At 52.3% G+C, this 25439-nt stretch overlaps 6 protein-coding genes across 6 annotated transcripts; 2 read left to right on the top strand and 4 right to left on the bottom strand.

Moving 5' to 3' along the window:
- Positions 1 to 460: 460 nt before the first annotated feature.
- On the bottom strand, positions 461 to 2056 carry DCW1_5 (Mannan endo-1,6-alpha-mannosidase DCW1; the record flags this gene model as incomplete). The annotated part of the gene is made up of 4 exons (XM_014689957.2): positions 461 to 1033; positions 1121 to 1365; positions 1417 to 1896; positions 1972 to 2056. 4 exons carry the CDS (start codon positions 2054 to 2056, stop codon positions 461 to 463), a joined length of 1383 nt encoding a protein of 460 aa, XP_014545443.2.
- A 2285-nt stretch (positions 2057 to 4341) lies between these two features.
- On the top strand, positions 4342 to 5501 carry mcfL (Mitochondrial substrate carrier family protein L; the record flags this gene model as incomplete). Its single annotated transcript, XM_014689958.1, has 2 exons — positions 4342 to 4471; positions 4582 to 5501. The coding sequence occupies 2 exons, from the start codon at positions 4342 to 4344 to the stop codon at positions 5499 to 5501; spliced, it is 1050 nt and encodes a 349-aa protein (XP_014545444.1).
- A 362-nt stretch (positions 5502 to 5863) lies between these two features.
- rpl22 (60S ribosomal protein eL22) lies at positions 5864 to 6633 on the bottom strand (the record flags this gene model as incomplete). Its single annotated transcript, XM_014689959.1, has 4 exons — positions 5864 to 5990; positions 6070 to 6266; positions 6340 to 6375; positions 6619 to 6633. The coding sequence occupies 4 exons, from the start codon at positions 6631 to 6633 to the stop codon at positions 5864 to 5866; spliced, it is 375 nt and encodes a 124-aa protein (XP_014545445.1).
- A 691-nt stretch (positions 6634 to 7324) lies between these two features.
- G6M90_00g076570 (uncharacterized protein) lies at positions 7325 to 17894 on the bottom strand (the record flags this gene model as incomplete). The annotated part of the gene is made up of 4 exons (XM_066131058.1): positions 7325 to 8052; positions 8149 to 17571; positions 17655 to 17715; positions 17808 to 17894. The coding sequence occupies 4 exons, from the start codon at positions 17892 to 17894 to the stop codon at positions 7325 to 7327; spliced, it is 10299 nt and encodes a 3432-aa protein (XP_065987037.1).
- A 2686-nt stretch (positions 17895 to 20580) lies between these two features.
- DBP5 (ATP-dependent RNA helicase DBP5) lies at positions 20581 to 22240 on the bottom strand (the record flags this gene model as incomplete). The annotated part of the gene is made up of 4 exons (XM_014689961.1): positions 20581 to 21087; positions 21145 to 21394; positions 21456 to 21944; positions 22008 to 22240. 4 exons carry the CDS (start codon positions 22238 to 22240, stop codon positions 20581 to 20583), a joined length of 1479 nt encoding a protein of 492 aa, XP_014545447.1.
- A 1032-nt stretch (positions 22241 to 23272) lies between these two features.
- On the top strand, positions 23273 to 24969 carry DRT111 (DNA-damage-repair/toleration protein DRT111; the record flags this gene model as incomplete). Its single annotated transcript, XM_014689962.1, has 4 exons — positions 23273 to 23921; positions 23984 to 24657; positions 24720 to 24803; positions 24868 to 24969. 4 exons carry the CDS (start codon positions 23273 to 23275, stop codon positions 24967 to 24969), a joined length of 1509 nt encoding a protein of 502 aa, XP_014545448.1.
- Between the last annotated feature and the right edge of the window lie 470 nt (positions 24970 to 25439).

The raw sequence follows: 25439 nt of genomic DNA, 5'->3' as shown, positions 1-25439 counted from the left end.
CTGATGGGTTGTGCGTAGTGGCGACAAGGTTTGGACAGAGCCGATGGAATTGCCAGATCCGTCATGTACTGGCCGGATATGCGGGTCTGCGGACCCGGAGGCCGTGTGGGTCTCGGCATCATCTGCGCCGGCCACCAACTGCGGAGGGAGGGCAGGGACAGTACGCTGAAGCATCTTGCCGCTGTGAGACGGAAAATAGATCCAGGGGCATTCACATGAGCTATGGAGTGTCTGGCGAATTCAACTTTGCCTGGAGTTTATCAGCCTGGCATGAACGATATTTTTGCGAAACAGCCAACTTCAAACTATAAATCGAGAGGCCTCGCCCATCGGATAAAACTATTTCCAAAACCCTACATTTGCATGTATACTTTTGTCCACCACTGCACATTATACAAGGCATCTACATCTCAGATACGCAAAATCGTTGCAAAATCAAACAGTCACGAAAAAGCCAACATCAAGGCCCAGACGCCTCGTAGCTCATCCACCCAAACATGCCGCACGCTCCCCCCAGCAATAAAATCGTAATAATGCTCGCACCAGCCCTATCACCCGCCGTAACAGTCTTCTGATTCGGCATCACCGATCCGTCGCCCTGACCACCATCCGGGTTACCCGCACTGGTACCGCCCGAATCATGGGTCACAGGCGGCCTCGCCTTGCCAATCAGCAAACTCTGCACGGCTGCCAGCACACTCATCTCTTGCCCGACCCCCGTCCTGCCGTCATACTTGCCGTCTGCCCATTTCAGACCGCACTGCCGGCCGTTGGCGCCGCCTGTGCACTGTGCGACCGCAGCTTGTGCCGACTTCTGGAGCACGGGGAGGATGCGCTCTGCTGTAAAAGGCGCAATCTGCGTGATTATTGCATACCAGCGGTGCACAAAGCCCTTGTACGTAAACATGTCTGTTTTACAGCCGTCGTTGAGCTCACATGAGATTTCGACAGCAACGTCATGGGGGAAAAAGGTCTTGAGGCCGTAGTTGATGAGCTTGTCGAGTCTGTCTCCCCACATTGGGTCGCCGTTTGTCTGAGCCGTGGGAAAGCAAGGTGTTAGCCGTCGTTTTGCACAATGAAGAGACACAGGGAAATCCATTCAATAAAGGGAGAGACTTGCGATATTGTACATAAACGCCGCGCCCTCGGCGAAAATGGCGTTGTTGTACGAGTACTGGACTTTGTTGATGTCCTTGCACTGATGGGCAACGTTGGCCCCGTCATAGATGGCATAGTTTTTAGGATCGATGAAGCCGGTTTTCTCAACCCAGTCCCACGTCTTTTCTGCCCAGTCGGAGTATTTGGTGTCTCCTGTGTAGCGGGCAAGCCTGGCCGCCATGTTGAAGAAGCAGCCGTTGGCGATGCCTGAGACAAGAGTTAGCTATGCAAGAATCATCAGTTCCAAAGAAAACTCACTATTTTTATAGCCATAACCATTATTAGTAAAGGGAATCTGCCATCGAAGTCCTCCGCCACATGTGCTGTCGTGTCGCTGAGGACTCGCCTGCGTGTTAAAGACGGCCTGCGCAAGGCCAAGCCATCCAGGGCGGTTGGCTGGGGGGTCGGGAAACTTATTCTCTGCGGCCAGCATGGCAGCCATGCCCCAGAAGGCCTGGTCATCGTTCCCCAGAGAGGCCGTCACATTACGCGGCATGTAGTCCTGGCCCTCTCCGACCTGGAACTGCATGGCCTGCATGATGATGTTGTTGTAAGTCGAGTCGCCAGTCAAGGCCCAATACTGGATGAGGGTGCCCCACATGGCTCCGCCTTCCCACCAATAATAGTCGCCGGCCGGCGGCGGTCCGGGAAGGATTCCGGGCGTGCCTCCGGATTCGTTGCCGTGATAATATTGAAGCATGTCCCAGGCCAGTATGCTGGCTGACTTTTTAATTTCGTCTGAAAGTATCGTCAGTCGGTTTATTCTTTATTTGTTTGGGGTGCCTTGTTGGCGTTGTTTGTACAACGACGCACCATCAGAGTCGAGCGAAAAGACAGACGCTGCAACACTCAGGCGACCAGCGGCCAGCAGCATTAAAGGAGACGATGGCAACTTCATGGTGGCAATAACCAATTTGGAATAATGCTTTCATTGAAAAGAGAAAGAGAGAGAGAAAGAGGAAGAGACGCCACGACCAAACGAGTGACAAAAAGTCGTTTACCGCGCAATTACAACAGACCTGCGCGCCGTATCTTCATTCAAGCAAACGGTCGCAGCATCGATGAGGTTGTCAAGTCCAAAATGCCAAGAGATTTCCAAGACGGATACCAAGTTGCAAAACAAGGCGTGAAAGGAGACCCGACCCATTTCTTATGACGCATGTCCAGGGCGGGCGAGAATGGCCTCCATGCTGGCTGTGGCAGATGGAAGAGCGTGCAGTCCGAAAGCAGCCTCAAAAGCGCGCCCCCTGACAACTCGTGCAAACAACACCTTGTTTATCCTTCTCCAGTCTTTCAGAGCCTGTTTGCCAGTTGGAGGTGGAGGTGAAGATGGTGGTGGAGAAAGTGTGGCAGCCATGGCTGTTTGGAACTGCAACTAGTAGTTGTTGATGTGGCAGAACACGAGCGATGATCACTGATTCACTTGGATCCCTTGCAGCCGTTGCTTGCGTCACTGAGGAGCTGCTGTCCTCGGGAACGGATAGATGCACCACAAATTCTTCGTAATACTAGGCCAATGGATTATTCCGTAAAAATCTCGCAGACGTTTGCTTCGCTGAGAATTTGCTTACTAATGTCAGTAATTGAGCTTGCTCATCGCTGAAGTGCAAAATACCCGGTCGCTTGATGTCCGATTTGTTAAGCAGAGGTTCTGAAGTTCGCGAATCGAAATGTGGCCCCGACTCTCTCATGTACGGGCAGAAAATTGATATCGATTGAAGTCGCAGCAGGCTGTCGACTGTTCATTTGAAGGCAAACGTAATGAGCCGATCAATCCTGATGCTTGATTGAGGTGGCCAAAGACATAGCCGCCGCTCGCTTCAACAAATACCCTCAACTGTTCCCAGATCTCCATGATCTCTTCTCACCATAAACAAATTGCGCGTTATTGAACCCCCAAGAAGATTTGGATGAATTGAAATGTTGCATTTTACCAATCGTGAAATAAAATCGTGATGCGCGATCCCCAACGAAGCATTTCCACAAGCTGCTCAGAACATAAACCAGCCACAAGCCAGATCCCGGGACGAATGGGTGCCCAAAGCGATACCCAAATCAGGTAATTCGAGAGTACATAGTCAGGACGAGGGCCACAGAGACGGTGGAATTCGCTCGCATAGGCATCCAGATTCAGATGGTACATCGCCGGGAATGATGGTTGTGTGAGACCTAATGCGGGACATGATGGCCTCAAGCCGGAAACGATGTTTCAATTTTACCGCCAACTTGATGCAGCAGAAGGCGTTTCGTGGCCTTGTGTTGGTGACTCAGAGAAATATTGCCGTCGTGCTCATTATATCTGCGTCTCTTGAATGTACCCGGGTAGACAGAACTGTAGTGCTACATGCTGCCCATTTCTGCTTTGTTAGGATCGCACATGTCGGTGACAAGATCAATCTAGTCGCATCTTTTTGCCAAACTCACCGCCATCGGGATCCTGGAATCCCAGGGATTAGACGTCAACTGCATTGGTGAAGCCATCCTGGAGTGCCAGGCCTCTACAGTCGCAAGAAAACAGAGCCTGCAAAGAACTGCGGATGGCCGTGGGCGCTGTATTTGAAGAATGAAACATGTTGCATAGCGAGTGCCATTGTCATTCTACTGAGCATGATGGACGACTGAGAAGAAAGATTCTCTGAATCCATTGCTGATGCCCATCTTGCAAAGTTGAACATGTAGCAACGTGCAAGCCAGGTAGACGGGGAAGCCGAGCCCGAATCTTTTTGTACGGAAACATTGCGGCATCTCCAAGGCTATTCGGGCCGTGATGCATCCAGTCGTGACCGTTTCGAGTTGTGTGATGTGTGATGTGTGGTGAGTCTGGACCTCTGCTGTGTCAAGCAGGAGTCGAGAGTCGATCCGCTGGCCGAAGGCTCCGATTCCGCAGGCACTGTCTTGAGTCTCCACCAAAAACTTCCCCGAGGTCCTAGAATCGCAGTCGCTTGCTCCTCATGCTGGACTTTGTTCTATACCTTTCTTCCATTAATTCAACCCAACGATCGGCAATTGTTTTTCCCCAGACTCTCAAATTATAGGCTTGTCGGCACCTCACCTCGATGGCTTTTTGAGCTGGCCACCAACCCTCACCTCTGACATTGTGGACAAAATACCCCGCCATCGCCTCTGTGCCCGAGTCACAAACACTTGACAGGCCAGGGCCAGCTACCTTCCGAGGTCGTCACCATGGCCTCGACGGCTCTAGATGCGCAGATGAAGGCGGAAGGCGTGCCTCCTACAGCTGTGAAACCATCGTCGCGACGGGACTACAAGGGCTTTGTGGCGGGCGTGTTTAGCGGCATCGCAAAACTGACGGGTGAGAAGCCAACGCCCCCTATCCATTGATTCCATCTCACTGCAGTCGTCGATTAAATCAACGCTCTACCGGGCCATGCAATGGAGAATGCAAACTGACCTGAATACCAGTCGGCCACCCCTTTGACACCATCAAAGTCCGCCTGCAAACAACCAACAAGGGCCGGTTCAGCGGTCCCCTGCAATGCGTCACGCAAACCGTCAAAAATGAAGGCATTCGCGGCCTTTACAAGGGCGCAACGCCGCCCCTCGTCGGCTGGATGTTCATGGACTCCATCATGCTCGGCTCCCTAACCGTCTACCGCCGCCTAATAGCTGAGAATCTCTTCCACGCATCATCATGGACACCCGGCGCCGGAGACGGCGCTGGCCTCGGATTCACCGCCCTCCTTGACGCGCTCAAATCCTCTCCGACCTCATCACCACCATCAGCGTTATCACCGACGTACCTCCCGCCGCTGGGCCACGGCATTGCAGGCATCCTCGCCGGCACGACCGTGAGCTTCATCGCCGCACCAGTCGAACACGTCAAGGCCCGTCTGCAGATTCAATATGCCGCCAACAAGTCGGAGCGCATGTACTCTGGCCCCATCGATTGCCTGCGCAAGATTTACACCCACCACGGCGTGCGCGGCGTCTACCACGGATTGTGCGCCACCATTATTTTTCGGAGCATGTTCTTCTGCTGGTGGGGCAGCTACGATATGATTTCGAGATGGATGAGGCAGAGGACCAACATGAGCGCCCCGGCCATCAACTTCTGGGCGGGCGGTCTGAGCGCGCAGATTTTCTGGCTGACCAGCTATCCGAGTGATTTGGTCAAGCAGAGGATCATGACGGATCCGCTGGGGGGAGGCTTGGGAGACGGGGAGAGGAGGTTCCCCAGATGGAAGAATGCCGCGGTGGCTGTGTACAATGAGAGTGGGTGGAGGGGATACTGGAGAGGGTTTTTGCCGTGCTTCTTGAGGGCGTTTCCGGCGAATGCCATGGCGCTGGTGGCATTTGAGGGCGTCATGAGGTCGCTGCCTTGAAGGCTGGAAAAATGTGTTTCAGGCGGTGCCGTGGACGTGGATTAGATTGGCATAGGGGGAAGTTGGATGAGTGTTGCATATACCCGGCGATATGGCATAAACTAATGATACTACTGCATGGCAATACATAGACTACTTGCAAGGATACATCATATTCACACAGTTTTTTATTTGGGAAATCAAAACGGTAGCCTCACTCAAAATGGCTGGTTATATTGGAGGTATCTTGTATTGTGAAACAATCCTTGAAGCATCATCTCAGACCCATATCCACATTCCCCAATCATCACCGAAAAATCCATTTCTCGTTGCTGGCAAGACTTGTCAAGTAATCGTTAGAGACGCAGCGAAGCGGACCTAATTTACTCGTCGTCCTCGTCAGCCTCGTCGTTGACAACGTTGAAGAACTTGAGCTCGTAAACACCACGGGAGGTGGAGACGACACGGAGCCAGTCACGGAGCTGCTGCTTCTTGAGGAACTTCTTGGTCCTGTAAAAATTATCAGTTAGCACGTCCGTCCCACAAGATACACCTGCCTCCGCGGCTCATTTGCAACACCAGCACATACAGGTACTTGAGGTAGCGACCAGACAGCTCATTGTGGGCAATGATCTCGATCTTGCCCTCGCCCTGCTGCTGAACAATGACGTTGTCGCCCAGGTTGTTGGTGCGGCCCTCGACCTTGATGGTATCCTGGAGGAACTTCTCAAAGGCGGAGACGTCGAAGATCTTGTCGTTGGCCGGCTGCTGAGCGTTGATGATGAACTGCCACGCCTCCGTCAGCACGCGAACCTCGCCGCACAGAGTCGCAACGTCCCGAGGACGATGAAAAACTTACCTTCTTGGTCTGCTTCTGGGCCTTGCCCGACTTCTTCTATCAAGACAATGACAACTTAGCCTACTGCACATTTCACGGCGCAAGATACTTCAAAGCCGCCCGAAGCTCAATGGATCCTGTCTATGCCCATCACTACCCCGGCCCATCAAGTTACAGCCTCGACAGCATTTTCATACAATCGAGGGCGTTGACTGGGCGCGAGCAACGACGGAAACGAGAGATTCATCGGCCAATGGGTGGTGTTGCGCCAAACAGCAAAGCGGTTTGTAATGTACATACTGTCTGAGGAGCCATTTTTAAAGGTATTGAGTGAGTTTTTGTCGGGAAGAACGCAAAGAGGTCGAATCCTGCGCCTTTGTAAATGTGCGTGGTGTGGTTGAATGGAGGAGAGGAAAAAAGACGGACAGCCCACTCTGCTAAGATGCCTCCCAATTGGTGCTGCAACAGCCTGAAAATTTGGTGCGAGTGACAAAATGGCACGAAATTAGGGCTCCGCTGTGCGAAATTGTGGAGCATTGCGTCGATAAGAGTTATCGCATCGCAGCTTAACTTCTTGCCCGCAGTGCTCACGTGACTAGCTTGCCGAATGTTCGTAGGGGGTCTCAGTGGTCTTGGCAGGTAAACGTCGACGTGACAAAAAGGGCAATTGGTATGTTCAGCAAGTTAGCCAATGCTACATAAAACTGAGAACCCAAGGGATGCAGATGCTGTTGACAAAACACAAACGTCATGGACATATGTCGGCAGCAGCGCGGTTTCTGAATTTGGGATCCAACTGGCCTGTTTCATACCATGGTCTCTCCTCTCCGAAATCAAATCACTTCTTAGGTAGCAACACTTCGGGAACACACATCAATTTCATTGCCATCATATTCCAAACATTAAGCACATAACCCAAAAGTCGACAATAACTCAATCTCGCAAAACTCGTGGGTCATTGACTCGTACACATCATACATCGTGATTGTCCACAAAGTAAAACACATCATCCAAATATCCTCTTTAGCACGCCTTTGAACCCAGTAGGCTTCTTCTCTTCTTCCTTCTTACTACGCTCAGACTTCCTAGCCCGTCTGGCGTTATCTTCGGAAGTTGTAACACTGCCCTTCGATGAAGAACCTCGAGGAACGTCAGCCGACTCTCGCGTCTTCGTAGTCTTGGGGCGAGATTGATCGGTTGAGAGGCGTCCGAAACCGTATTTGGATCGCGTCGTGTTGGATCTCTTGGGTGCCTCTGTTGCCCTAGGAGCTTCAACCTCGATTTCAACTTCAACCGTGGTCTCCCCTGCGATCGTGGGGGGCAAACCGCTGCCTACTATTCCTTCACTATTCTTAATCTCAAAAAACCGCTTGTCAGAAGGCTGGATAAGTGGCTCCCTTTCGACAGGAGCAGAAGCAGAAGGAATACGGTCAGACTTGTGCTGGCTAGAGTGGCTATGCCGGCGCGAGGAGCGATGGCTTCGTTCCGCAGGGTGGTCCACGTCTCTGCTGCCCTTGCGATCTCTATGCGTGGAACGTTCCGAGCGCTCAGAAGGTTCCGATCGTTCACGACGTTCAGAGTCTTGATCGCCAAGGTGGCGCTCCGCTCTGCGTCGTTCGTGCTCGGCTTTTTCTTCTGGTGTTCGTCGTTTGCCAGAACTTCCAGAGCTTTCTCCAGAGACACCGCTGTCTCGTCGCCTAGGAGTTCTGGGCGGCGTCTTTGAGGCGTCTTCTCCTGTACTATCAGCACGATGTCGGCGACTGTGTGGGCCATGCGAGCCATGTGACGACTGTCGTCTGCTCTCGCGATGCTCCTCGTCGCCACGACTACGGCTAGATCGGCTAGACTGGTGAGAAGACTGTCTACGGCGGCGAGTCCTCTCCCTTTCCCTTTCGCCACTTGACGCTCGAGGGTCTCTTGAAGTTTCGTCTGCAGATAAGTCAGTATCAAGCTGGTGCGAGTCCTCCTCAACAATTTCCCGTGAAACAACGGAGGGAAATTCCCCTTCATGGTCTTGGAAGGTATCACCAGCCTTAGGGCTAGCGGGAGGGCTCAAAGCTTCAGCAGTGGCATAAATGACAACTGCAGCCGCAACTGTATCCTCGACGTTCCGGACCGCCAGCTTCTGCTTGCGCTTCAAAGACTTGTTTCGTTGTTGATCAACCATTGCCATGTCAGGGACCACCACAGCAGGTGTGGGAGCTCTTAAATCAACATCACTTGCACGTATTGTGAGGCCAGAACTTTGCGTCGGTTCAACTTCCAGCTCTGCGGCTGCTGGGGCTAAAGTCTCACATGCAGCAGTTGACTTTCCTTGAGCCTCGGTCAAATCTCCGCACTTCTCTGTTTCAGATGCTTTTGCAGAGACTAGAGACTTGTCGTGCTCGGCGGTGAAGCCTACAACATCTGTTGACTTGGAATCGTGGAGTTGTCCAACTGCAGCGACTGTCACCGCGCCTGTAAGTGCCGCTACACCAGCAGCGGCCAAAGCAATGCCAGCAATCTGGCTGCCGGGTTCCTCAGTCGAGCTGTCGGTTGAAACGATCTTCCCGTGAGATGACACCTCGCGCTCTCCAGTTGGGGTTGCAGTGGGAAGCGCAATGTCTTCAGCTGGGGCTTCGAGTGCGACCTCCTGGGAAAGCCAGCTCTCCGGAGCTTCGGTAGGTGGAAATGCAGCATCTGCATTGGGAGCCGTCTCGGTTCCTTCAGAAGCATCGACAAACTCTTCGTCGTCATCAGCAGCAGCAACAGATATTCCATGCTCAACATCAGTTGCGCGTTCTCGCTGTAGGGCAGCAACACTTTGCTCAGCCGCGATTTCGACAAAGTCGTCCTTTTGTTCAGCTTCGTCAGCCGTCTCAGCAGCCCCGTCAGAAGCCAAGCTTGTTTCGATTTGAGGATCAACGATTAAAGCTTCAGTAGCAATGACTTCTTTAATAGCTGGCGCTTCAGCAACTGGCTGGGCAGAAAGCTGGGCACAAAAAACTTGTGCTGGCACTCCCTGTGGATTGGTCTCCTCGATTGCCTTTGGTAGTGACTCTGGTCGGATATCATCAGGACAAGGGGCCTCTTGAGAATCAGCAGCAGTTGCTTCCTGACTCGACGTCATCTCAATGGGAGCCTCCGCAACTGCCACGGCCACTGGTCCTTGATCTGCAGCTGTTTGTGCTAGGTCTTTCTGCTCAATATCCTCCATTGGCAAGGCACGAGCCTCTAGCTCAATCTGCGGGAGATCGAAAGCATCGGGAACTGCTTGGTAATAGGTAGCCATTTCAGATGCCATCTCACTCCTGGATTGCTCATTTGAAGCTTGCACGGTCAGGTCGATATCTTGTGTCTCTGCTGGTTTTGTTTCTGGCATCGGTTGAGACTCGGTAACATTGACAGGGGCGATGGCTTCATCCGTGATGAGGGTTTCTGCCGCAAGTACTGCTGCCAACTGTTCTGCTGAACGATCAAGCATCTGGTCCTTTGCCTCAGTTTCTTCACCCTCAGCAACTGGACCAACTGAGGATTCGGCGGGCGTATCAGAAGCAAGTGCTTTGTTCTCAACGACAGTCTCTACAGCAAGGTCGGGAAGCGACTCGGCTAGAGCATCCTCCTCTTGCATCTCGGCTTCCATTTGTCTAGTTGGTTCAGAATCATTTGGAATCTCCTGCGACACGACAACCGTTGCATTATCTTCAGAATCTGGGGCGGAATGCTCTTGGACCTCGTGTTCTGCAACAATTTCCTCGGCAGGTTTGGACTTTGAGTCATCGGTGGCCTCAACAAGTGCCCAAGATTCTGACAATGGCTGCTCTTGGCTCAGTACAACACCATCGTCTTCGAGGGGTTTCTCGGAATCAGTTGCTTCGGGCCCTGCAGAATCGGTATTCAGAACTTCACCGCTGTTGTCAATCAAGACAGAACTACCATCCTCGGACTCTGCTTTGGTCTCTCCTTCGGCGGCCAGCTCTTGATACTGGTCAAGGTGCTCGGACTCTTGAGAAGCTTCCACGTGAGGACCATTGCCTCCAACAGCTTGGTCCTCAACTGCGTATATCGTTGATTTATCTGAAACCAGTCGAGATTCATCATCTGTTGCAAATAAAGCAGCCTGATTAGCTGCTTGGACAGGTGAGGAATTATCGAGCTCCTTGCTGACTTCCTCTAGCATAATTGGCTCGGCCTCAATCGTGGCCGCCGCAGTTGAAACTTGTGACACGATGGGCTCTTCAGCAACTCCAGCGACAGAATCTATTTCAGCCTTTGTAGTGAAAAAGGGCTCTGCCTCGACCACAGAAGGCTCCTCGGCTGTATGCGTCAACATATCAGGAACCTTGGCTATGACATCTGCATCTGGGATCGAGACGATACCGGATTCCAGCGCCGACTGAGCCAAGCCTGTTACCGAATCATCTACATCAACAGACTCGTTGACAGGTGCCGTGTTCTTAGTGGCGTTGACCAACTTGGTTTCTTCATTGTCGAGGGGATTTGACTCTTCCACCAGGTTCTCCCTTGGCTCGTCCGAGATGTTAAGCCCTTCTGTACCTGGAGATGACTCTTGAGCTCCCGTAGTCAAGACAGGCTCAGTAGACTTCAGCTCTGTTGGTTCTGTTGCATTATCCACAGTGACGGCTTGAATAACAGTGGACGTTAATTCCTGGTCTGAAGCCATCTCAGATACTTCGGCGGCTGCCACGTGGAGCCTATCAGCATCGACATTAATTGCAGCGCTGTCCACGGCTGTATTGTCAGGCTTCTCCATTGGCTCCAAAGTAGATTCTTCTGTGCGTAGACCTTCCCCGGAAGCCTCAGAACGAATTGGCTCTTCAATGACTGCAGGAGTTGTAGGGCCAACAGCTCTGGTCGAAACCGACTCTTCAGCGCCTGACGCACTGTGTTCTTCAGAGCCCAGAATGACGGTAGCAACAGCGTCAGTAGCCGTGGTATCAGGTTTCTCTGTAGACTCTAAAATGGGCTCTCCGGCGTGTGGAAGTTCCTCCTCCGTAGAGGCAGCCGCTGAAGCAGATTCTCGGACAGCTTCAGGGACGACTTCTTTACTGACTTGGACCGAAACGGACACTTCAGCTGTAGTGTCATCTACGACGATTGGTGCCGCATCGGCAGTATCTAACGCCTCGGTTGCAACCGATTCCGGTTCGTCTGCAGCCTTTGGTGCTACCAATTCATTCGGATCGTCCAAGATTGGCTCTTGTGTGACCGAAGAACTTAAACCTTCACTAGATACAGCCAGAACAGGCTCAAGGATAGCACTATCGGTAGCAACAGTCTCCTTTTCGTTTTGGAGGTGCAAGTCTTTCTTGGTGTCATCCAACGCAACAAAGTCTTCCGCAATGGTGGGTGTTTCTCCTTTGGTTATGACCAACGCGGACTCCTCGTTGACTGGCACTTCCGGCTCTTCCATTGCAGCAATAGTAGCAGGCTCTGCTGAGGCATCTTCGACAACAGGCTTAGTTGCTGTTTGTTCAGCTAACTGTTCCTTCAAATCATCCAGCACAGTGGACGCTGCGACCTGGTCAGATTCTTCCCCATGAGCCGGAGCCAAAGCAAGATCATCACTCTTTGTCAGACCCTGCTCCTCGGTCGTAGGCTTTGATCCTCCAGCAGAAACGGCTTCTGGCGCTTCAGTATCTGGCAGCTGAGTTTTCTCAGATGCATGTTCCAAAACAGGATCCTCTTCGGCAGCAGGTGCTGATTCCTCGGTTTCCACCTCGTCAAGCGTCCCTGTGGTTGGCAGACTTGACTTCCCTGCCAAGGCATCTTCAACAGACTCAAGAACAACGGTTGCGGCCTCCTCCTCAGTCGAGACTATAGCGACTGTTTCTTTCAGTTGTTGTTCCAAAACTTCAGACTTTACTTCAGTAGCCTCGTCCAAAACCTGCTCTGTAGCAGGCCGCAACTCCTTTACCTCCTCTTTCTCTGGGAGCGCAAAAACGTCATTGCCATCCCTTTCTCCAGCTTCCTCCAAATTGGTATATCCAACAGCATCCGAAAAATCACTAGGGGTATCATGAAAAGAATACAATTCCTCACCTTTCTTCGATTTGGGCGTCAACTTTCCATCTCTTGGAATCGGCCCAACAGTGTCCTTACTCTCTTCTTCCTCGGGTGTCTTTGGCGCCTTTGGTTTATCTTTTGGCAGTTCGGTGGCGACAAGAGCAGCTCCGCCGGCAGCAGCAGCAATGCCAGCGATAATGGCCGCGGCAGCGGCTTTAGAATGGTCTTGTTCCATCTCTTCTACTAGAGGTTCTGCTTTGGGCTCTTCGGCAGGCTCTGGCTCTGGTTCAACCTCCTCGGCAACCGGAGCCTCGGGCTCCTCCTTGGGCTCTATGACCTCGGGAGCTGGCGCAGGTGCTTCCGCCTCAGCAACTTCGGCCGCCGGCACAATCTCAGGTTCCTGAGGTTCTGCAACTTCAGCGACGAGTTCCTCTGCCTTGGCTTCCTCCTCTGCAGCCGCAACCGATTCAGGGGGTGGGGCTTCAGCGGTCCCAGCAGTCTCAGCGGCGCCGTCTGCTGCCTTGATATCTTCAGAAACAGTTGGTTGCTCGGTTTCTTCTCCTGGCTCTGCCGCCGGCTCCGATTCATCCTTTGAACCAATCTGAGCCCTGGTCTCGTCAGCATCTGGAGCCTCTTCTGTCTCTGCATGGTCAGCAGTAACAGTCTCAGATTCCTTAGCAGCCTCAGGTTCAGCAGTAGTCTCTTGCACTATTTCAATAGGTGGCTCAGCACCACCAGATTCGTCACCTGTTGTCTCTGGCTCAACCGGTTGTGCAGCAGCAATATCGGCTACGTCTTGGGAGTCTGCTTCAGGCTCTCCTTTCGCTTCATCTTCGATAGGTTCAGCTGATGCTTCGGGAACTGGCTCCTCTTGAGCCTCAGACTCGACTGGCTCTACAGTCTCTGCGGCAGGATCGGAGGGCTCGACTTGTACATCTTGAGTGGCAGCAGTTGACTCTGCGGTATCAGCGGCGCTCTCAGGAGCAGCCTTGTCTTGCACGGCGTCTTCAGCAGCTTCGACTGTCGCAGCTTCCTTTTCTTGTTCAGCTGCTACGTCAGGCTGGTCAGCTAGTTTCGCCTCCTCGGTCGCAGGCACATCATCCGTCGTCTGTTCAACGGTTTCTTTGTCAGCAGAAACGTCTTCTTTCGGTGCCTCTGCTTCTGCACCCGATACATCTGCTGGAGCCTCAGCTTCTTCCGTCGAATGTGGTGCATCAAAATCGGGATCAGGTTTAACTTCTGATGTAGTGTCATCAACAGCAGGTTCCTGTACAACCTCTTTGGCCTCATCCGATACGACAGGAGCCAGAGGTTCAGAAGCGCTGTTATCAACAAGATCAGCTGGCGCTGTAACAGTTTTCTCAGCTTCTACTTCAGGCTCATTGGCCTCCTTCATGGTATCTGCATCAGCATTGTCCTCATCAGTGGTTATAGCGGGAGGCTCGGTGTCAGCAACCGCTTCCTTGTCATCGGTTGCTGGCTCCATCGCGGTAGTTTCTGGAGTGGCTTCGGGTTCCTTTGTTGAGTCTTCGCCTTCAGCTGCCTGCTCCGCCTGCTCCTGTACTGCAACAGCAGCTGCACCATCTGTCCCTTCAGGTTCAGCTGCAGTTGCTTCTTCAGCTGGGCCTTCGGCTTCTGTCTCTGCGGCATCGGGAGACTGAACAGCAGGCTCAGTAACAGGGGCGACTTCGCCTTCATCCGTGGGTTCGATCTTGTCATCAACCGGAGTCGTCTCTTCGGTATCCGCAGGCTGTTCAGTAAGAGCCTCAGGCTGTTCGGCAGCTGGCTCATCGTTGACATCCTTGGCTTCAGCGGCTGGGTCAGAGGACTCTTCAACCTCTGTTTCGGCTGCCGCTTCTTTCGTCTCCGTAGTCTCGGCAGCTGGAGCTGGGGCGTCGGAAACTCCCTCGCCGTCTTTAGTTACTTCTGATTCTTCTGGCTTAGGCTTGTCCTCGGCTCCATCGACTATTCCTGTGGCACCTGTTTCTTCAATTTGGGCTTCGGGTTCTTCGGTAGGTGATGCTACCAACTCATCGTTGGGAACTTCAGACTGCGATTCTGAAATTTGATTCTCGGTGGCAGGTGTATCTTCTACGGCAGTTTCGGCAGGCCCTTCGATGGCAGCAGATTCTTCATCCAGTTTGGTATCAGCCTTGTCCGCGTTTGAGTCTTCTGTTTGTTCGCCTTGCTTCGTTTCAGACTCGGGAGGTGAGGCCGCAGATCCATCGGCATCTTGAGTAACAGGTTCCGTAACTACATCAACTGGCTCTTCGGCATTCTCAGGAACAAGCGCAGGCTCTTTGGCCGCTTCTGTCTCACTAGTAGAAGGTTCGGCGGTGGCATCAGCAGGTGAAGTTTCAGCTTCGGTGCTTGCAACTTGATCTTCAGCTGCCACTTCAGTCGTAGCAGTCATCTCCGTCTCCACGGCCTTCGGTTCCTCTACAGGGGCTTCAGCGGTTCCTGCTTCAGCCGAGGGAGCATCTTTATCCTTCACCTCTGTATCGTCAGGCTTCGACATTGGAGATTCCGTTGGTTCCTTTTCAGCAGCTTCAGACTCGTTAGGTTCGGCAGTGGCGCCCTCATCGGGTTTTGACTCATCAGGAGTAGGCTGTTCCTGTGATGCCTCCTCAGCCTTTTGTTCATTTGTTTTAGCTTTATCATCGTTCACTGGGTCTGCTGCTGACTCAACTACGGATTGCGCGGTGGTGGCAGTCGTATCTTCTTCCCCTTTTACCTCTTCAGCAGCTTCTGTGGCTGGAGCGTCGGCACCAGGCTCCTCTGGCTTCGACTCAGTAGTAGTTGGCTCAGATGGGACGTCTTGTGGCTCTGTAATTGTCGCAACATCTGCCGACTCCGAAGCTTCTGCCTCTCCAACCTTGTCCTCGGCAGGCTTGTCTTCTACAGTCTCGAGCTTCTCTGTCTCAGGCTCTGCAGCTGCAGTAGCAGTCTCAGGCGGAGACTGTTCAGGCTCTTCTTGACCTTCATTAGAGGGAACTGGGTCCTCTATCGACTGTTCGGCCTTTTCTGCCTCCTTAACGGTGTCATCTGCAGCAGCTTCTGTCGCAGTAGCTTCAGCTTTGGTCTCCTCAGTTATGGGTGCCTCGCCTTCATGTGCGGAATCAGACCCAGGCTCGGCTTGTGAGTCAGGCTTAGCAGCGTCTGGTTGGACTTCTGCAGGGCTTGATTCGGCTTGAGATACCTCCTGCACAGCATCTTCGACTTCCTTCTTGGGTTCGGAAACCTCATTTGTAGATGCTTCGACAGACTCTGGTTCAGCCTGCTTAGCATCATGGTCTGCTTCGGGCTCTGCTACTTCGGCCGCCTCATCTTTTGTTACTGGTTCGTCAGATATTTTTTCTTCCTCTGCCGGCTCTGCTAGAGGCTCTGCTTTAGATTCAGGGGCTGATTCTAGAGCTGGTCCATCCGCTGGTATGTCCGCTGGTATGTCCGCTGGTGCAGAGTCAGCATTTGGTGAATCTTTGGTGTCCTCGGCATCTTCGGTTGCTGCTGGAGCTTCTGGCTCCGTCGAGGGAGGCGCTTCTCCTCCCGTCTCTTCATTCACTACATTCAGGGGCGACTCTTCGGTTGAAGTCACCCCGTCCTCCGGTTCCCGGGCTACTGACTCCTCCGCAGCATCAACAGTCGGTGCATCAGCAGAAGCTGGGCCGGAAGGAGGGTCGTCTTCCGATGTGGCCGTGGCTTCCGTTGCAACAAGGACGCCTTCTAGAGGAGAATCCTTTGTAACCTCGTCTCCCGTAGGGGTGGTTTCGGCAATCGTTTCCACTGGTATGGACTCGGTGGCTGCCTTCACTTCGTCTGTGACCTCTTCGGTAGTCGCATCTTCGCCGGTGGCTTTCGGAACATCGTCCTCGGCCACAGCCGCGGTTACCGGCTCGTCAGCAGGCTCTTGGGCAGCTGTTTGCTCAGATTCAGTTTCCCCTGCAGGCTTCTCAGCTGCAGATTGTTCATTTGTAGGCTCTTCGACACTTGGAGTCTCAGCCATCGTTCCTTCTGGAGCTGCATTTTGAGCCGCCGGTTCAGTAGACGCAGCATCTTCAACAGGTTCAGGATCTGCTGATCCTTCCGCCGGCTTCACAGACTCCTGGTCATTGCCTGCAGTTGTATCTTCCTTTGCAGCGTCTTCCGCGGCAGCATCAGGTATCGGTTGCTCAGCTGGTTTTGCATTAACATTCTCCTCCTCAGCAGCATTGGCCACAGGTGCTTCTTCCGGGGCAGGCTCTGTACTCTCAGTCATCTTCTCTTCTGTAGGTTTCTTCTCAGTGGGCTCTTCAGCAGGAGCTCCATCGCCCGGTTCCTCCTTCGTCTCAGAATCTGCGGCTTCTGCTGCTAGAGAGGATTCCTCAGCCGGAGCCTCAGGAGTAGTATCTGAGGATGCCGGTTCTTCGGCCGTCATATCTGTCTTCTCCTCTGCTTTCACAGGTGCTGATGCTTCTGTTCCAGCTTCAGGGGCAGACGATCCTCCTGCCGCCTCTGGCGTCTCTTCCTTCGGTTCTTCAGGTTTGGCCGCTTCTGCCGCGGGTTCAGATTCCTTGGAAGCTGCCTCTTGTTCGGTTTCTATCGCCGGCGCAGCTTGTTCAACTGTAGCCTCGGGTGTGACCTCGGGAGTTGATGCTTCAGGTTCCGCTGCGGGTTCAGCGGCAGGTTGGCTCTCTTCCGGAGCCTTCTCCTGAACTGAATCCTCAGGGGCTGGCTCAGGAGCAGTCGATTCCTCAGTGACCACAGTTATCTCCTGTTTCTCTTCCGCGGGTTTAGACTCTTCAGTCTTAGGCACCGGAACTTCAGAAGAAGCTGTCTGTTCCTCGACCACCGTAGATGTCTCTTCCTTTGCTACTTCAGGTTTGTCCTCTTCCCTCGCCGGCTCAGAAGATGACGAGTCCGCTTCCGCCACAGGCGCCTCCTCTTCTTTCACTTCTTGGGGTTTAGCCTCCTCAGCTTCGGCTTCAGACTCGGGTTCCTTATCCGCGGATGATGTGTTCGCCGTTCCTTTATTCTTACCCTTCTTCTTCTTTTTGTTTTTCTTGTTTCCAGGTGATGTCGTTACAGATTTCTCATTATTTTCATTATTCGTAGTTTCCACAGGGGTATTCTTCTTGTTTTTTTTCTCCTTTCTTTTGCTCTTCTTAGATGTGTGAGTCTGCTCTCCCTGTAGCTCCGGTGGATTTGATGATTCAGCCGCCTCTGCACCCTGGCGATCTTCAACTACGTCCTCGCCGCGAGGCAAATCATCTATTTCGCCGTGTTAGTTTTAATCAGTTTCATTGACATGTGTCCATTCAAGGGATATTCCATGTCGAGCATATATAGTGTACCTTCAGGGGTTTTGCCTGGCTCTGCCTCTCCTTCAGAATCCGTTAAATGAAGCTGAGTGTACTGCACATTTGAGAAATTAGAGAATTGTACGTTCGATATATCAAGATTTGTCCTAACGGGACAAAAGGCAACATTCTGTTGGTAGCTCATACTGTCGTTGGGTCCTCCGCTGCCTCAGGAACCAGAGGCTCTGCTTGGAGGGTGGGTTGGGCAGCGCTTAAATCAGTCGTGGCCGCCATACAGACAATACTGAGTGGTGTCACCGCGTATTCGGCTTTGTATTGGGCTGTCGGGTCGACGCAGTCTAATGGGCAGCCAAATGGGTGGGATCGGAGGTGCTTGGGCTTATTCCGGGATTGGGGAATAATACGTAGTCGTACAGATAATTATGCGGGTGCAACCCACATCCAGATGGGATGGCGTGAACAAGACAACAGCAAATCAAACGCAAAGAATCAGCACCAAACGACAATGGATTGGTGACAAAAACAGAGTGTATGTGATGTGAGATGCAAGATACAACAAGTCTTCCCAAAGCAAAAAGGGCAAATGAAAAGAAAAGTCTGCAGGACGGGATGTGGTCAAAGGTCATTGACGAAACGACTTGACCGCTTCCCCAAACGAAGCCCTTGTTTACATGGGCTCGTCGACTTTGTACAAGGCAAGGGACCCATTTCGGATAAAAGCACGTCCCAGTCCCATGACATGGCCACTTGGTTCATCTATGGAACCAAAACTGACATAACTCACGGACAACTTTTCTCGCCTTGATGAGCCACGAGTAGTACTACAGAACCGCACCACCCCTGCCCTGTCTGACAAGGCCGATATTGGATGGCAGGTCGACAGATAGCGCATCATCAGCTGTTTCTCATAGTCACCCCATGGCGGCTTGGTTGCTTTCTTCTTCTCCTCGGATTATCAATTAATGCCCGGTAGTCTAGACTTGACAATTTCTCGGCCACCAGGTTGTCAGCCGCTCTGAGCGCCGGGGCAAGTCGGACATCGATTGGGCTCTTGGCACGAGACATGTCAGTCTCCAAGATCAAGACCTGTTTGCTCTGAAACGGCAGACGTCGTGGCAGGTATCGGTGGAGGGCAGATACTGGCTGGCAACTTGCTTCTGCTGCTTGGTGTCCTTGGTGTCACTGCTGATGCCCGACGACAACGCAATGAGACCCTTTGGGTCTGCATCAATGGCCGGCGTCGAAGGGAGGCTGCAAGCAAATCATGAGCAGAGGTCGTCATGAAAGCGGACCCCGAAGTGTCGTCGTCGTGCCAGTGCTGGTTCAATGTTGGGCCTCGACGTTGCGTTGGCGTTGCGGAGCTCGTCAATTTGTCGACCCCGGCCGAATTGTGGGATAACGCTCGCCCAACTCGACCACTCAGAGACGACGTCCCTGCAGCCAAGTTTGGTTAGTGCCACCAGAATAAGGGACGATCCGTGCGACCCGGCGACACTTTCGTGCCTTTTGATGCAGCAGTTTGCATTCTATCGTCCGGGTGTCCAGAGGCCTGGCGTCTCTCTTCGACCCCTCGGGCACGCAAGTGCTTCACGAGTGCAACGTGGCTCGTGTCCAGTGGTGTCGGCTGCATAATTGGGTTGACTGCAGATGGCACGCACGAAGTCGGCGTTGAGGAAAGTGCTTCCGAATCAGGCCTACTCTCGTCTGGTGCAATGGTGCAAGACAGCATGTTGTAAGCGCGACTGCCTGGGCAAGAGCGACCTTGGAGAAATGCTCGTGCGGAAGTGGACCTTCCGTATGCTTGAGTGAGCAGCTCATGCATCATGACCGATGAGGACTGGCTCGCTCCACGGCCCTGGCCCGTGTACTACTCTGTACAATGCAATTGATATCCCTTCCTCCGTCAAGCATTAAGCTCAGATGGATTATGTCGGTACTTCCCTGGCATTTTGGCTCCCAGAATATAGCCCAAACAAGTCCCCAGGCCCAGGAATGGTCATGCTTTCCGCATGAATATTCGTCACACCCAGGAGCGCGCTGGCCTTTGTTGGAGTCATCACCACTCAACCACTTCCCAGGCTCGTTTGCCAATTTGCATGAAATAACATGTCCGGTGTCAATGGGTCAACGAAATGAGAATAGACAGGGTCCCTGTTGATTCGTCTCCACGTTAATGCTGGTCGATCAAGAATGTACCCACTTGGACACTGTGAACTGAAGTGAACTGACGACACCAGCCTCATAAAAAAAAAATAGAGGTACAAGATGTGTCACCGCAATTCTGATCACAGCATCTGTCTCGTTTTGTTTTCCCACAGCCTCGCTGGCTTATTGACCAAGTACTAGTACGGAGTACTCCGTACGTATCTCGGCTTTGGGGACCCTTGTAGATATGTGGTGCGGCCTCGGCGGTGAAGCAAGATGGCAAGGTAATACCAGGCAAATATCAACCGTCAATGCCAACCGTCACAGCCGGACTTCGGTCATGGCAAGGCAAGGCCGCAGCCTGCATCGGGAATCTACAGTGCACATGTACTAGCCCTGCAAGCTCAGTCAATAATCCTGCGAACCCCACGATGGCATTACGGTGAGTGAAAGACGTGAACACTTGCATCCGTAGAACACACACGATCGTGGAGTGGCGAAAAGCGGCCATACATCTTGTCGAATCGTCATAGTATTGACCAGCTAACTTTTGGAACTATTAGTTCATATCTTCATCGTTACATCATTGCCCTCTCTGGTGTTGTTTGTTTGCTTCAAATCTGATGTTGGTATCTCGGCATGCATTGTTCCACTCCACTTTCAACTGAGCCAGCACTAGCAACCAATTTCCATTGCAACCCATCGTCGACTGCTCTAATACCCGGTCAATACATTATCATCGTGATAATGATCAATTAATAGACTTTTTTTTTCACCAAAAGGTAGTCATTGGCATTGCTGTACCTGGCCATCCCTAAGAAGCTGGTGCAGTATCAGCCTTGTTATCCTCCACCTTTGGGACATAGTTGGCTTGTGCGCTGTTCTTCTTGATAACCTGTTTGACCTTCTCTTCAGCCTCGTCCCAGTCGTCCGTAGGCAAGTTCACCAAGTCGATGCCAAAGTGTGTAGCAATGGCACTAAGGGCGTCAAAGCTCCTCTGATCGTAGACAAAACTGATACTGACGCCAATGCGGCCAAATCGTCCAGTTCGGCCAATGCGATGCAAATATGTCTCGGCATCAGGCTCCTCGCCTCTTGGTCCAGGCTTCATGGGAATGTCGTAGTTGATGACCATGGAGACACTAGAAACGTCGATACCACGGGACAACAAATTAGTAGTAATGAGAACCTTGCTCTCCCCACTGCGAAACTTGGCGAGCAGCTGCTGTCTCTCACCACTGTCGAATTCTCCGTGCAAAACGGTGACCTTGTGGCCATCGTCCACCATGCGGCGCTGAATTTCACTGGCGCTCTTCCGGGTCTGTTTGACTGTGAGTGCTCAATCCAACTACCTGGTCACACAGCATACGTATCATACCTTTACGAAAATAATCGACTGTCCAACGGTCATCAAACCATACAGCTTGCAAAGAACATCATACCGCTCATTTTCCGCCGGGCAGTCTATAAACATCTGGGAGATGCCCTTGACGGTGAGTTCTTTCGTCTTCAGAATCAAACTGTTCGCATCCGGTGCGAACTTTGGAATGTACTGCTTTACTCGTGCCGGGAACGTAGCGGAGAAGAGAAGCACCTGGATGCTCGCGAGGGTGTCAGGTGGCAGAAGCCTAAGATTGTTCAGTTAGATCAAGACGTTTACTGTACGCATGAAGGGTGTTTGGGACTCACCGAAGCTTCACTCGAAGGCATTGGTCGCCAAGACCAGCCTGGTCCAACATGTTATCAGCCTCGTCTAGAACAAGGACTTTGAGCTTAGAACAGTCCAGCTGCTTGCGGCGGCCCAGATCCAAGACTGTGCCCGGAGTGCCAACTACAACACTAGCTCGAACTGCTTCGCCTCGAGGAATCCTCCCGGGTATGGCCAGCGCAACCTTGAGCTTTTCGATAAATCGCCCAATGGTGTGAATATTTCTGTAGATCTGGTCCGCAAGTTCTTGGCTAGGAGCCAGGATCAAGGCCTGTGGCTGTTCTGGTTGGGTGAAGTCTACACGAGATAGGGTGGCTGTGAGGAAGGCAACAGTCTTGCCGGTACCGGATTGCGACTGGGCAACCATGTTTTTGGGAGGGTTGCTTAGCATGAGCGGTAGAGATTTGCCTTGAATCTTGGAAGGCTTCAAGAAGTTCTCTGCGAGGAGGCCTTTGAGAATCTGCTCCGACCTAGGCGGAAGTGGTTTGTTAGTATTCCAACTATGAGCTTATGTGCCATTATGTCACACATACAGTCCCAAATCATCCCAAGTGGCAGCTGAGTAGATGGGGGCATCGTTGTCAGCACCACTAATGGTCACTTCGACGTCGCCATCGGCTTCGTAAAGAGCAGAGCCACCAAGGGCAGCGGATGCGCCATCAACCTGCGCGTTCGAAGCAGCCGCATCGTCCTTGGGGGCATCGTCCTTGGGGGCATCGGCGGCCGGTTCTTCAGGCTTTGTGATACGGCTCGCAAGATCAGACATTGTGATCGTAGTGATATTCGACAGATGTTTAGATATTTATAGACGCCACACTGGTTCAAGATCGATTGTTATCGCCAGATCAATGTGGGGAGGCCAATCGCTCGCTCCGTCGGGTGTGGTGATAGTCGATATATTGGTAACTAAAGAACAAAGGCGTAAGTCAGAACTGCCTGGGAGGGCTGGTGGTGAAATAGGCAACTCTAGAAATTGCTGCGTCCTCTAGTGGCGAGAAGGTGAAAGTTCAATGTTGTATGTAAGAAGGCAATGTTTGGGGGTAGGTGGTGCCTGCCCAAAACGGGGCTAGGCTGACACAAAAGGCACTGTCATTCAATGCTGTTAGCTAAAGAGAGGAGAGTCAACTCAATCCTCTAATAAATTTTTTCCCTACCCAGCAGCTTGGGGCAAGCGCAACGACGGTAGAAATTTTGGCGGGGTTTGGCGGGGCACAGAAGCTCAAGATGTCCCCGTGCCAGTTCCTCTGATGCCATTGAGTGTGCGAAGGTGCAGGCTATGTAGCGGACCCACTTTCGCGCTATACTTATTAATACCTTTATTGCCAAATCTAATTACAGTAGAGTAGTGTATTTTTATATATATTTACTGGTACTTATATTCTTGTATTATTTATTAATATAAATAAGTATCTTTTAATTATTGGCTTCTTATTGGCCCACATCCCGGTCCGCTACAAAACCTGCACCTTCGCACACTGATGCCCAGGTCGCTTGGCAACACTGCGCTGTGTCTCTGTGTCACCGTGTGCAACCCCGACCCGCCGTTTATCCGGCTGGCACTGGACGTCTGGGCCACAACACCCAAGTTGAAGGACTCAAAGGCTGAAAGTGATATTCAAGATTCAATATTCGCCTGCAGGTTTTCACTTCGCCCAAAACGAGCATCGAAGATCCCTTTGTAGAATCCAGCTCTTCGCGTTTCCAATGACGGCGCACAGCCTTGATTCGTAATATCGCTGAAAGGCCAACTTGGATATTCATCACCTGCAACCGCGCTTATTGGCGCCGGAAAGTCGCGATGGCTGCACCACCTCCTCCTCCGCCATCGAAGACGCCATTCTCGCTCTATGACAACCTCTTGGATCCCAATGATCCGGCTCCCCAGGCCACAATATCCTCCGCTCCAGTCTTATACGGTCAAGCTGAATCGGCTGCCGAAGCCAAGAAGTCTCTGGATCCAGCTCTGCGGTTTCAGCCCATCCGTCGTCTCCCCGTTAAACAGGCAGCCAAGGCAAAAGGCACCACATTTCCAAAGCCAATACCAGCTTCAAACTCAGTAGGCACTGCGGATCTAAGCACAAATGCAGCTCAATCAGCACCCCATGCCCCGATGGCCTCAACGGCCGCAACTGCTGGGCAGCCCGCTAAGAGTACTCTTGCTGACTGGGCCGCAACGGAGGAAGATGAATGGCGTTATGGCGTTGGTGAGAAGCGCCAGCGTGGCGGTCGGAAGAAGAAGAAGAAGCTGCAGCAGATCCAAGCCGAAACAGACTGGGATGAGATATATGATCCGGCTAGACCAACCAACATTGACGAGTACTTGAAAAGTGATGAAAAGATAGACGAAGTGAGAGAGTGGAAAGCACTGCTCTATCGTCACAGGAAAAAAGCGGATGAAAGCGATATATCAGACGATGAGGACGACGATTCGAGACCAGTGCCGTCAAGTAAGTTTTGCTCTTCTCTCCGTGACCGTCATTTTGTATGTCCATTGCTAACTCAAGTTCAGACCAATTCGCACCTCCCCCTTCATACTCCTTCGTACCACCACCCCCTGAATCACCACCAGAAGCGCCGCCACCAGATGAAAGCGCCGATGATGCCTACGCCCGCCGCATGGCCTTGTCTTCAAATAATCAACCTCCACCGCCGCCTTCACCGCCCACACAAACAGACGTGCTTCCTCCGCCTCCACCACCCGCAGACTCGGCAACCATATCTCGTGCCCCAGTCCACTACACTCAACCCACAGACTCTCGCGAAGAAGGCGATGCCTACTCCCCACCACCAACCCTCGGCGGCAACGACGAAGATGAAATCGGAGAACCAGAGGCTCAGCAACGTTCAAATCGTCCTGGCCAGGCCGATTTCGCCCACCGCCTCATGTCCAAATACGGCTGGACGCAAGGGACCGGCCTCGGCGCCAATGAGACCGGCATCATCAACCCTCTCCGGGCACAGGTCGAGAAACGCCGCAAGAAAGCCGATGCCGACGGCGGCGGGTGGGCAGAACCCGGGGGCAAAGGCAGAATTATCGGCTCCAAGAGCAAAGAATCGGCCGGCAAGTTCGGCGCCATGAGCGACGTTATCGTCTTGCAGAACATGTTGGAGAACATGCCCGATCTACAGGCCGAGATTGCCGATGGCCTGGGACAGGAAATCGGAGAGGAGTGCGGAGAAAAAGTGAGCATTCCCACTCCATGACAACTCATTCCCCTGCAACTATTCACTAACTCATGCTGCAGTATGGCCGTGTGGAACGTCTCTATATTGATCAGCCTACTCGTCAAGTATTCATAAAATTTACAGACCAGGTCTCCGCTTTGCGAGTATGTATCTTGCACTATATTCCAAGTCCTTTCGCCAAATGTAACTGCTAAACATGACACGCAGGCAGTGAACGAGCTAGATGGTCGTGTATTCAACGGCAACACGATAATACCTAAATTCTATGATTCGGAAGCATTTGAGAAAAGTATATACAATGTCCGGTGACATCTTCTCACATTGGTATATCAGGATAGTACATACCAAAGGGCGTATGTGCCTTACAGATACACAACGGTTTCATATATACACTAGTACCACTCCGTAACGCGTCATGTCGACGTCATGGGCAGTGCACTGATATTGTTTCGCAACACCAACATCGTGTTCTAGATGCCATGCACGCTTTTGTTCCAATAGTCAACCAGAGAAGCGACAGTTATGGGGGCTACGTGCTTCAAATGAACATATCAAGGTGCCATAGGGCATCGTAGTACAAACAGAGACAAGGACGTCATAATTGTGCTGTTCTTCACCCCTGGTTGTGATGGTGGCACAGCCCACAACTCTCAGTCCTTGCGGGACAAGCATCGTCACTAGGTCGGTCTGTATTTGCACGCCTTTGGAATGCTGCACACCCCATACTGCCGTTGCTTGGCGACGAACATTTTTTAGGTTTCTGGTACCTGGGCCGACAG

This window comes from Metarhizium brunneum, chromosome 4 (assembly GCF_013426205.1).
Source record: "Metarhizium brunneum chromosome 4, complete sequence".
Classification (NCBI taxonomy): Eukaryota; Fungi; Ascomycota; class Sordariomycetes; order Hypocreales; family Clavicipitaceae; genus Metarhizium; species Metarhizium brunneum.
Note: the sequence above shows the minus strand (reverse complement) of the source record. Positions and strands in the feature narration are given on the sequence as shown.